Raw genomic sequence first — 12,815 nt, 5'->3', positions numbered from 1 at the left:
ACATCATTATTTCTTTATTTACAGTTTTTTGAGCTTATTTAATACCAAATGAAGTATTCTAAATATTATTAGTCACTTGATTTCTTACCGGAAGGGTTTTATGTAGCATCAAGGGAAAACAGGCAAAAAAGGTGGAATTTAATGGCAGGAGTAAACTGTGGAATGCATGGACGTGCAGCATAATTGATATGTCAAGGCAATGCATGGTGTAGAAAATGTGTTTGACCCGACCGCTCGGAACTACAATGAGGGCAACCGGCAGACGATTTCACAGCGTTTAGACAGGCCCGGATCTTTGAAATGAATCCATCTCTGTCTCAGGAGGGGGTGGGGTGGAGGTTTACATTTATGAAAACAAAATTCACAATGTGGGTACGGAGTCATGCCCACTGAAATCCCTCATGGCTGAGGTAGCCATCAGCTTGTCATGTCGAACATGTGGCAGCTATGCTCTCCCTCAAAGGAACACATGTCGATGGGGAGCGGTTTGAATACGTCCCAACGCTCCCCCCACCCCTCCTTCTCGAAGGGATACGGGAAAATAGTGGCACGGCGCATGCAGAAACTAGTGCAGTCAAGTCTTATCACATACCACACATAACCATAAAACCGTCCTGCAGAACATCAAATAAAAATCGCAACGCGCATTACGCGTGCCCACAGCCTTCACCATTCAGTGACAGTCTGGAATCATAGCCAAAAAGTCTCAAACCATGCTTTCAACAGATTCACCAGAACACAACACAGAATGCCAAACAAGAGTCCAAATGAAAGGCACAATAGTTGAAGAGATGTGAACGCATCGAATTGGCTTTTCAAATTCGGGAATGTAATCAGGTGCAATTGTTTGGATTGATATGTGTTCTTTTTCACATATGACGCCAAGTATTGTCCTTTCATTGTTTCGCCAGAACTGCACAAACCTGCAGCGGACTGTGAACTAGAACTTAACAACCAGTCAGCTGTGGTAAGCATAGTGATGTTATCACCTATAGAGAAAGAGAACGGGACAGGACACATGACAATCTGCACTGTCACAGGTTGGGGCTTATCACTACAGAAATGGAAGAAAACCACAGTCAAGATTACATTATGTAAACTACTTCAGAGCTGAATAAAATTCTTATGGGCTGTAACATGATCCGTGAAAACACTGAAAGGTCTACAGTTTATACAGTGCACGCATTGAGTCATTTTGTAAAACGTAGCACTAAAGTGCACTGATGCATTTGAAAGAATATTTATGCTTAAATATATAAGTAAAAGAATGTAGAGGTGAGGGAAACATATTTCAGATTCATGGATATTTAAATTTAACTGATCATCAGAGCAAAAATCTGGATCACGGATTTAGACTTTTCACAAGTTAACAGCGCATAAATGTTACACAAAGGGAATGTGCAGGTTAAAAACGTATATAAATCCACAGTAATGGCTGAGGAGACGTACCTTCAGTGCCATTTGGTGTCATGGAATTGTTATTTATATGTGAGTTGTCGATGTTGGGACCGTTTGGGGACTCACTGCTTCCACTTACTCGGCTGTGTGGACTAGCTAGATCCTGCATTTCCATAGACCTGAGAGGAAGAGACACACATGATATTAAATCACACGCACACACACTTAAACTCAAACTAACATGCACTTTGTGATCTGAAATATGAGTAAGCGTTCAAAATAAACATTAACAATTACTTGAAATTCATGTATATTTAAAAACCACAATATATATGCAGCTAAATTAGAATTTAAAATTTTTAAATAACTGTGTCTTCTATAAAAACCAAGAACATTCCACTAGCTCTCCAGAGAAATCCGCTTAACAAGGGCGTTCCCTTGAGGCACATCAAATGACATTTGACACAAATTTAACAATTAATGAGACATCTGATGATTGATCGGCTTTCTCATTTTAAGCATTAAAAATGCACCGCTGGCCCCGCACGCTGCAATTTTCATACGTTCGTTTCCCCCTGCGATCTCTGATCTGAAGCAGCATGAGAGAGAGAGAGAGAGAGAAAGAGATGTGTGATTGCGAGGCCTCAAACCTCAACGAGAGCGACTGAAGAGTTCACTAAAGCATGCTGTTTGCTCTGGCGGGCGTCTTAATTGTTTCTTTGTTTATGTACCGAGGGCCACGCCACTGAAAACATTATTCTACTGGCTCCATCGCACACTCGCGGGATTTTATTATGCATAGCAAATGGAAGGTCAGGCCAGTGTGCGTCTGCGGTCGGATGTATGTTACGGGTGTTTGTGTGCGATGCGAACGCGGCCGCAAAATTAAAACACACATCAGTCTGCAGAAAAGCATTATTGCGCTAATTGCGGCAAAAACACGATGGCCTGCGTGCCGCTCTGCCAGAATCAATTAGGAACGCTCCGTGTCACTGCTATCAACAAACATTTGGATTTTTATGAACAGCAACGAGGAGGAAATAAGAAACGGTTTATCAGCGTAGATTATCATACCTCTTTTTAGCCGTCGCTCTTGATCGGCTATAAAATATCCGTTACAGATGGTCGCAGTTAAAGCGGGAAAAATAATCCATGCCATAGAGATGTTAAAACTTCGACTTGCTTTTCAAACAACGTCTGTTTCTGACACAAAGCTTATATGTCAAACGTTTCCCTTCTCTAACACCTCTAACTCCCTCGGTCTTGATTCTTTCACACTGCAAAAACTTCCAGACTTTGCTTCTTTTCACTGATGCTGCTGGCAGCAAATCAGCTCCCTCTTACCTGAAACCTGGACAGACCTCAACCATTTATATCAAATAGTGTTCTTTCTCCCTAGCCTCTTTTCCACCTGCCAGGAGCCTAAAAACAATACAACTCCTTGTTATTTCAGCTCGATGTCTCTGTGAAGAGCCATCCTTGACACAATAGACGTTGTCTGAGAAAACATTTTTGTTATTCTCGCGCAGAATGGGAAGAGAGGAGTCGGTGGAACAGAGAGCCACATTGTCTGTAGGCTCAACCCCTCCACCGTTGTTTCCTCCTTCCAGGTCTTCCCTCCTCCCGGACGAATGACGGAAAGGTGATTCATCATTGGTCTACGACAGCTGCAAACTGGATTAGTCCTCCCCCAATCAACATGCAAAGCGGCTTAGCCAAGGTAAGCAGGAAAGGGAGGGGTGGGCGACCAGGAGAGGGGGGTTAGTTTTGGGTGAGCGAGCCGGGGGCGCCTGCTCGAGGTCGCTGCCTCTGTTGCCTCTGGAAGTGTAGGGAAGGGGGGGGTGAAGACTGAGAGAGATGGGACTTTGTTGAACAGAAGCTAGTCAAGCATGACACCCCTAGCATCTTTCATCTGCAATTGACACTATCTGAAATTTATCTACACTCCCTCTCCAGACGCACTGACAGTTCCTAATGATGGTCAGGGGGTTCTCCTGAGGGTTTGAGGGACAAATGCTTCTAAATGCATCTCATACAATGTGGAGTGGAACCTATGAAACCACATATGTTTTCTATGATACTTCAAATGCCGCTATTACTCTTTTTAGTCGACAATTACGATGTGCCGTCCACTTCTGCTCTGATACCTGCGGCGCTATTACCCAATATCAGACCGGAGCCGAATTGTTGGATCTAGGTCACGCTTATTCAGCCTTTCCACCAAAAATGTCTGAAAAATCCCTGCATGAATTTTTAATGCTGGGCTGTTTTCATGATGTAGTAACCCGAGCTGCTTGGTCTTGCTGTTTTTTCGCTCCCCTCTTCCCACAATGGCCGTGGCGTGATAAATAATGATCAAGTTTTTCTAAATTTCTCCTTCGTTCTTGTTTCTCCTGACCCCGTCTGGTCACATTAACACAGTTTTGTACTCTAAAGTCATTTCTTACATCATCCCAAGCTTGGGAACAGCACTTTGGCTTTCTATAAAAAGTTGTTTTCAGCTGAGAATTCAGCGGCTTGAGCTTACCAGGTATCTCAGGGCAAAGCCCCTCATCCAGCAGGTGATTTTTCACCAGGTGAACGGGGAAGGGAGGGGCCCGGTGGGCTTTTAAAAGCAAAAACAAGCCCTTGAGCTGTACTGCAAAATATTTATTGTTTAAACAAAAAAGGAGTGCATTCAGCATCTTTGATGTGCGCTTGAATTCAACCTGAACTGAGCCGTCTTTGAAGCTCTCGGGAACAAAGAGCTGGGTTGGAAGTGTCATCAAAAAAGCCAAACACGCTTCACTCACGACTGTTTGCACGGCTTTTTGTCTCGCTTTGCTTATTTCAAGCGCTGCGTTTCCATCGGCAAACACCGCCGGGCTTTTAACATTGATCATTATAGAGCACGCGGGCTGTCTGAGTCGCTCCGACACGGATGAGATTCACCTGAATACTTCAATTCTGATGTAATAACAAGCACAACCGGTAGATTTATTTGTATAAGCTATATGAGGATTATAAGCAAATAATGTTTTCAAGTTCAGAAAAATTTATAATGAAACTACTTTTATTCACATTCCCCTGCTTGCCTGCTTTTTCAGCCACGGTTTACAAGATTGTAATTTTATAGGGCAAGACATGCATGTCCCTTTTTGAATTTCATAGACTATGCAAAACATGTGTTGTACGTTACTAGTTTTGAAAAACAACGCTTTAATCAAAATAACTTTAAAACAACTAATCCCAACTTAAGCTGGTCAGCTGAATCCACATGGTGGCCCAGGAAAAATAAATCCACTTGCAAAGAATGTCGATGTAGACAACAATTGAACACAGATGTGACTAGAATTAGACACAGTTTACAAAATGCTACACTTCACTGGACTTTGTGAGCATTGAGCAAAGAAATGTGCACCAGCAACAAAACACTGATTACCTTATGTAAAAAAAAAAAAAGACAGAATGAGAAATACGTGCATGTAATATCCAATTTAATTTTATTGCAGGAATATGCTTTAAAGTTTCTTTCCCTTTTATTCAAATTATAAATGTGCTAAAATACTAATATGCTATTTAAAAATCATACTAAATAATGACATGAAAACACACAAAGCCAATAATCAAAAGAACGCATATACACTCGGAAGCAAAATCACTATGGTTTTTAATTTTTCATTTGAACAGACAATTTGAACTTTTAAAATTTAGTCTAATTAAAATCTAAATTCCGAACACATGCTGCGGTTTGCTGATAGCCAATTTGTCTCTTCCATTTTGTGACATGGAGCTCAAGCAATGGACAGCGCAGCTACATTAAATCTGTTAATTCTGAGCTCTTCAAGCCTCTAAATTATTTCCAGAAGTCTAGTGTCCATCAGAGAAGATTTAAGGTACACATCTGATCGAATTCTCCCCACCGCAGTGTGAAAAAAAAGCGATCCGTAAGCGAACACGTAAAGTGTTACTAAAAAGCAATGCATTTTAATTTTAATTTTTTTTTAGCTTTTAATTTTACAAAAACACTACTTTGAAAATTAACTTAAAAATAGAAATACAAAATTAAAAAAATATACATTTTCTTTTATTCTCTACACTAAAACCTGCTTTTACGCAGACCTCCTAAAAAGCAAAAAAAAAAAAAAGAAAAGAAAAAGACACTCAGGTTTAGCTCATCCTCTGCTCCTCTGCTTAAGTAAACAAACTCCTTGATTACATGTAAACAAACACAAAGGAATCGTGAATGTAGAAGAGCCGTGATCAATTGAGCTTCTCAGTCCTTATTTCCTGCTCCCTGAGCGCCGTTTTCCTGAGTCCAACAGTGGCATGTTAACAAAATAACACTCTACTGTATTTAGTAAACAACTAATCGCCACAAACTGTTTCCGCTGTCTCTATCTCATAAACAGTGGAGCGCAGCAGTTTCAATTAACCCTGTGTCTTTCACCGCGCACCGTTTCCAGCTCGGCCGCACACATACGGAACGCATTGGGCCTTCGGCAAACAACGGCACGTCGTAGGGCTGAACGCATGAGGGCTTATCGGAGAGAGAGCTTAATGCACTCGAACTTATGCCTTATTAAAACAAATACAGTGTGTAAACAGTCTAAATCAAGCAGCCCATTATGAGGTAATTAGATAAGCGGGGTTATTGTGCAAAAGGAACACAGAAAGGGCGGCTGGAGGCAACACCGTATTAACATACACAGGGAAATACAACGTGAGCTGGGGAACAGCTGCCGTGGGATGACTTTTCAATTATTAGAAAATAAAAGCAGGTTTAAAAAACAATCCCCAGAGTGTCTTTTCGAAACTACAGTACAAAAGTGAAAAGATAAGTTTAGCAGAAAATGCTTATTTCTCAATCTTACAGAAAAAACAACTACATTTTAAAAGTCTACGGCTGATTTTGATAGCCGCTTGCCGATGTCTTACAAGACACCAATCTGCCTGTCTGTCTGTCTTGCCTAAAGCATTCCAGCCTGCGGCAGATGGCATTGGATGTCAACTGCTAAAACTGAACTGGTTTTGTTTATTCTGCCAGCTGAATAGAATCTTGGTTTTACTCGCCGGATGGAAAATAGAAACACATTATCTTGGACTCAAAATGGGGTCATTATTTACAATGCAGGCTCTCGTTTCAGTGCCTCGTACACCTGTTTTAAAGTATCAAAAAAGTAGTCCTCACCTGAGATGCTAAAACGGTGAATTTGAAACGGGTAAAGGTGTGAATCAGGTGCGTGAACTCTTAGGTGTGAGAGAGAGTCACTGGGGATTTAAATTTGAGCGGCAAGCGGTGACAGCGGCATGCTTTTTAGTAGTCTGTTTAAAAGCTGCTGGTGTATTTTAGTATATTATATTAAAAATACACTGTGTGTAATTCATACTCAAAATACTAAAAATATCACCTTTTTTATAAAGATTAAATACTTATTTATAAACTGTAATTAGCTTTTAACTTTGATATTTAGGTTTGTTAAATAATCTGTCAAAACGTACTCCAGCTATATTAAATGTTGTACCTATTGAGGTGCAAGTGTATAACTAACAGTTTGATTTTGATATTTTAGCTTTTTATTAAATGTAATTTAATAAACTGACACTATTGAGAATTTGACAGTATGTTAAGTTAGATTTTTAGAATAAGAGTTTGCTAGGAGTTAACTAGTTGCCCGTTTTGAAGGACTGCAATTTTGTCATTCAAAACCTCCTGACTGACAAACATAAAACTATCAGAAGGCATTTTTAATAATGTTTTAATTTAATCTAAATCTTGATTATGTGAAGTTATTACACACATCTGCAAATACTCTAAAATTTAAGACGAGACGTGTAAAATATTAGAAGTACATAAAAACACTCTTAAAAACAATTAAAAACGGTACTCACTACAATTCTGGTAGAATCCTTGCACTTTTTCTTTTATTCCTCCTTTTTTACAATCTTCCGTTGAGTGTCTGTCCGTTCCAGAGCAAATAAAGAAGTTTTTTTAACAAAAAGAAACTTCTCTCGGAGTTGACTTTAAACGCGCGGCTTAGCGATAAAAGACAACTTTTTTCTTTTTCATTTTAAGGGTGAAAAGTCATGGAGCCCCGTGCTAGATCTCAAGAGACAGACTCCGAGCGAGAACGAGAGTTGTCCGATTACTGCTGCAGGCAGTGACTAGCTAGTGTCTGAGGAAGAGAAAAAAAAAAGAGTGAAAGAGAGAGAGCCGGTTGAGAGAGACACACACACACACACAGAGAGAGAGAGAGAGAGAGAGAGAGAGAGGGAGGGCGCACGCAGTTTGAAAGCGCAGAAAGTTGCTCGCTTCTCTCTCTCACAGGAAGACTTTAGTTTGGAGGAGGCACTGGGGAGTTTTCTTCACACCAGTCCTCCATATGTCATTCACTCACAGCTTTAAGCAATATAGCCTTCCTCTAGATTGTATCAGTGATCCTAAGACAATGAAGCAGCAGATCCTGCATGCATCTCTGCTAGTCTGCTGGATCCTGTGGCTCTGCACACACACACACACACACACACACAGCCCCAGGGCACAGCTTTTCTCTTTTTTTCTCTCTCTCTCTCTCTGGTTTATTTTTATTTTCTTCTTCCCACAAACCGGTTCTTTTTTGTGGCCGATTCTTTTTGGTTTGTCCCTGACAAAAGGATCCTAGTAGGTATGTATTGAGTAAATATAGTTTGTAAATGATGGAGCTGATTTTATTGGAGCAAATTGGCTCGTCCGATCAGCGTTATATAGTGGAAGCCCTCCATCAACAAGTAGACCGTTCACTGATGTTTGCAAGGTAATGACTGCCGTCTGTCTACTCCAGCTTATTACTTCATTTGTTTCCAAAGTTTACCTTCACTGCTTCCTCACAATGGAATACTACCAAACGCAATCTATTACATAAAGAAGTGCATTCCTACTGAGGATGTGTTGTGAATCTCAATATAATATATTTAAGATGAAAAAGGGTCTAAGCAGAAAAACAAAAAGTTTAAATTGTTGTTTTTCCAAAAAAATATTTACCTGCAATTTAACTGGATTTTTGTTTTCTGAGCCAAAAATAAATATTATAGCTTTTTCGCTAATTTACAGAAGACATCTAACAATCTTGTCAGGCATATTTACAACAAAAATCAATTTATGCCATATTAAAAGACAAATTCACCCCAAATAATTACAAGCTGCAATTACACTTTTAAAAAATTTGCCCATTTGTCAGTAAGAATTTTGTACATTTTACATTTAAAAAAAAATAAAATTAACTTATTCCTTTATGTATTTTAATATGTACAAGTCAGAATAAGCATGTTGTTTGAATTTGTACATAAATATTGTTACACTGAATGACAGTGTAATATTATTTCAACCAAATTGGGATATTTTATTCTCTAAAAACTTATTTGAAACCTTAAAAGTACACTTTACTTACATTTAATGTGCTTTCTATGGACTTAAAATCACTTTAGTAAATTTCTTTTGACTTGGACATCTTAACATCTTGACCCACATGTAAGTTTACACTGAAATTAAGAAAATTAAAATATATACACATGTATTAACATATAATTTGCAATTACATTCCATTTTTAATTTTATTATAGATAGATAGATGGATAATATATTATAATATGTTATTTCAATTATATATACAGATAGAGAGATTGAGGGAGACTTAATAAACATATATTCCTGTCAAAAGTTTTTGAACAGTGAGATTTTTGCTGTTTTTTAAAAGAAGTCTCTTCTGCTCACCAAGCCTGCATTTATTTGATCTAAAGTGCAGCAAAACAGTAAAATTCTGAAATACTTTTACTATTTAAAATAGCTCTTTTCTATTTGAATATATTTTAAAAAGTAATTTATTCCAGTGATTTCAAAGCTGAATTTTTGGCATCATTACTCCAGTCGCATGATCCTTCAGAAATCATTCTAATATTCTGATTTGCGGCTCACAAAAAACATTTATTATTTGTATTATGTTGAAAACAGCTGAGTAGAATTTTTTCAGGTTTATTTGACAAATCGAATGCTCAGAAGAACAGAATTTATCTGAAATAAAATCATTTGGAACATTATAAATGTCTTAATCATCACTTGAGTCAATTTAAAGCATCCTTGCTGAAGACTGGAGTAATGATGCTGAAAATTTAGCTTTAATCACAGCAATAAATTACATTTGAAAATATATTCAAATAGAAAGCAGGTATTTTAAATAGCAAAAATATTTCACAATATTACAGATTTTTCTGTATCTTGGATCAAATAAATGCAGGCTTGGTGAGCAGAAGAGACAGAAACCCTACTGTTCAAAAACTTTTGACTGGTAGTGTATTAACAAGTATGTGTATATTTATATACTTTATATCTCAAATTTACATCTAATTAAACAAATAATAAACAAAGGCAGTATGTGCCTTATTTTACAGGCCTTATTATAAAATTGCCCAAGTGGTTTCGGCAAGACCTACAAATCAGCTACAAGGTGGCTAAAAAAACTGACTCACACACCTTGATGCCGGTGTGTTGCAATGAAATGGATTCGGCAGCCATATATGGACAGCAGGTCAAACCTCCACCGTCCTCTCTAGTATAAATAGACCCAAGCTTGACTTTTCCTCATCTACATGCGGTGTGCTACTAAAGCATTTGTCATGCAAATGCACAGGCATTTACGCTACAGATGTGCCTACAGGTAAAAGCCGGCGTTTCACATTTCAGCCTGAGAAAATTAAATATATTGCATTTTGAAGAGGCTCTTGATAACTCAATAGACTAATAAATGCAGAGGGGGTCTCAAGTAACTATTCGCCGTAGCTGAGGGGTTTATACGCCAATCGAGTTAGAACCCCCTCTCTCGGACGTAAAATTAACTTGCAATGTAATTTTGCAGATATTTTAAAATTGCACAGCATAATTAGCCCAAGTTGTTTATGTCTCCCAAGCAAACACTTTCAATTTCCCCTAAGCAAAGATTCGACGTCAACGGAAAGGTATGTTTCACATTACTGTATCGGAACTATAAATAGCACAATATCAGGTGAAAGATCTCTCATAATGTTCAATAAGACTTAATAACATAAAAAAGGCCATAAATAAATCTAAATTCATATCTTGGGAAGTGTAAACAAAGTTCTGATATGGTTTATCACAATATTGTCTTCAATTAAATAATTAAATACAGGTATACATTTATTTTTTATGTGTGTGGTTATGTGTGTTGATCCTAAATCTAAAAGGCTAAATCTAGGCCTTAACAGCCTTATTTTTCCGCTCGACTTAAACACTTAGCAAAATGGCTCTTCAGAATTAGCCAATCAAGCTTGCAATGTTCCTATTATGTGGCCGAGATGGACTTAACAAAGATGCATTGATAGTCCTAGACTGACATCAGTGCTAAAACATTACTTGCCAAAAACTATATCAAGCCAGAAATATGAGAAGTGGGTAAGATTAAAAGTGAAGCCGTTCTTTATTAAGGATTATCTTGATGGGACCCTACAGTCTTACTGGGAGGCTGCGGAGATGCCTGCTTGAAATCTAGACACATGGGGGGATCTACTGTGTCCTGCATTGCACCGGGGGTTATCAAGAAATTATGTCACAAATGCATAATTATGCTATGATTCATGCGCTGCCCACAGCTGAGCCACTAAAAGCAACTGGCTGAAGTTGAGCTACTCATTACTCACTGAAGTAATTCAGCTGAAAGACAATAAATGGACGCCTTGATGGAATGTCATTATTGTGATTGTATAGCACAATTACCTCTTCGCTAGCTTTGAGAAAACATGCAGTGATTGTGATGCTAATCATGCTAATGCTAACCAACACAACAACACCGGTTGTTTGCAATCCGCTACCGAAGTGTTTACACAATGTCACACTTCGAGGAGATCGAGTTGCTTTTTCTGCCTCTCTCCCAGAACATAAAACTCGAAAGCTTCCCCCAAGATACGAAACCTGAACTTCAGTCTTTGCCTAATGAAAACAACTTTTTACACATTTTACATAATATTTACCTACTAACGAGAGGGGAAAATAATTCTGGGCCTCTCAATTCACATCCCTGACAGGGGGAGGATGGGAAAGTTGGCTCTGTGGTGATTTTATATCTTTATTTTTTGAAGATTCTTGTCACAGTGAGGATATTTTCTGCTTTGAATAACCAAGGTACAAAAACATGTTTTTAATGACAGAAGATGTAAAAAAAAAAAGACATCTACGCTAGCAGTCAAAAGTTTTTGAACAGTAAGATTTTTAATGCTTTTTAAATAATTTTAAAGCCTGCATTTATTTGATCCAAAATACAGCAAAAGCAGTAATATTGTGAAATAGTTTTACTATTTAAAATAAATGCTTTCTATTTGAATATATTTTAAAATGTAATTTATTCCTGTGATCAAAGCTAAATTTTCAGCATTATTATTATTATTATTATTATTATTATTATTATTATTATTATTATTATTATTATTATTATTATTATTATTATTATCAATATTTAAAACAGTTGAGTAATTTTTTGGGGATTCTTATCCGAATCTATCTGAAATAAAACGCTTTTGTAGAATGATTATAATGATTTCTGAAGGATCATGCAACTGGTGTAACGATGCTAAAAATTCAGCTTTAAAATCACAGACATAAAATGACATTTTAAAATATATTCAAATAGAAAATAATTTTTTTAAATAGCAAAAATATTTCAAAATTGTACTGTTTTTGCTGTACTTCAGATCAAATAAATGCAGGCTTGGTGAGCAGAAAAGACTTCTTTAAAATTCATTAAACATCTTACTGTGCAAAAACTTTTGACTGGGAGTGCACTGTAGTTGAATTAAAAATGAAACCAAAAAAAAAAAAACATGGTTACTATAGTTAAACCACGGTAACCACAAATTAACCATAGTTTAACCTAAACTCATGCAGACACTTAAAAATTAATATTTTACTACAATACTTTAGATAATTCACTAGGGAGAAAAGCTAACGGTTATTTACAAATCACAGACAATTCCATGACATATTTAGCATGAGTTTATGAAGCCAGTAAACACTTTTATAAAATAAAAAAGACCACTGTTTCAAACTAATTATGTACTTCTTTTAAACTTTCTATTTATTAAAGAATCCTGACAAAATGGGTTCCACAAAATATTATTTAGCACAACTGTTTTCAACATTGACAATAATAAGAAATGTTTCTTGAGCAGCAAATCAGAATCGTAGAATGATTTCTGAAGGATCATGTGACTAGAGTAATGACGCTAAAAATAAGAATAAATGACATAATGTCTACTTTGGATTAAATAATTGCAGGTTTAGTGAGCAGAAGAGACTTCTTTAAAAAAAAACATAAAAAAAATTGTACGTTTATACTATAGTTAAACCATGGTAATCACAAATTAACCACAGTTTTGCTACACTAACCATAATTTAA

General features: G+C 37.1%; 1 protein-coding gene across 1 annotated transcript in view; it reads right to left on the bottom strand.

Annotated features, from left to right (window-relative positions):
• Positions 1 to 7,534, bottom strand: part of eya1 (EYA transcriptional coactivator and phosphatase 1) — a 40,500-nt gene extending 32,966 nt beyond the window's left edge. Inside the window, exons 1-3 of the mRNA XM_073830551.1 lie at positions 7,270 to 7,534; positions 1,450 to 1,577; positions 874 to 989 (exon numbers count right to left, since the gene is read on the bottom strand). Of these exons, the coding sequence (XP_073686652.1) occupies positions 874 to 989; positions 1,450 to 1,573 (240 nt within the window). The 5' untranslated portion in view covers positions 1,574 to 1,577; positions 7,270 to 7,534. The remainder of the gene's footprint in view (positions 1 to 873; positions 990 to 1,449; positions 1,578 to 7,269) is intronic.
• Between the last annotated feature and the right edge of the window lie 5,281 nt (positions 7,535 to 12,815).

Source organism: Garra rufa, chromosome 24, assembly GCF_049309525.1.
Source record: "Garra rufa chromosome 24, GarRuf1.0, whole genome shotgun sequence".
NCBI classification, from domain to species: domain Eukaryota; kingdom Metazoa; phylum Chordata; class Actinopteri; order Cypriniformes; family Cyprinidae; genus Garra; species Garra rufa.
Note: the sequence above shows the minus strand (reverse complement) of the source record. Positions and strands in the feature narration are given on the sequence as shown.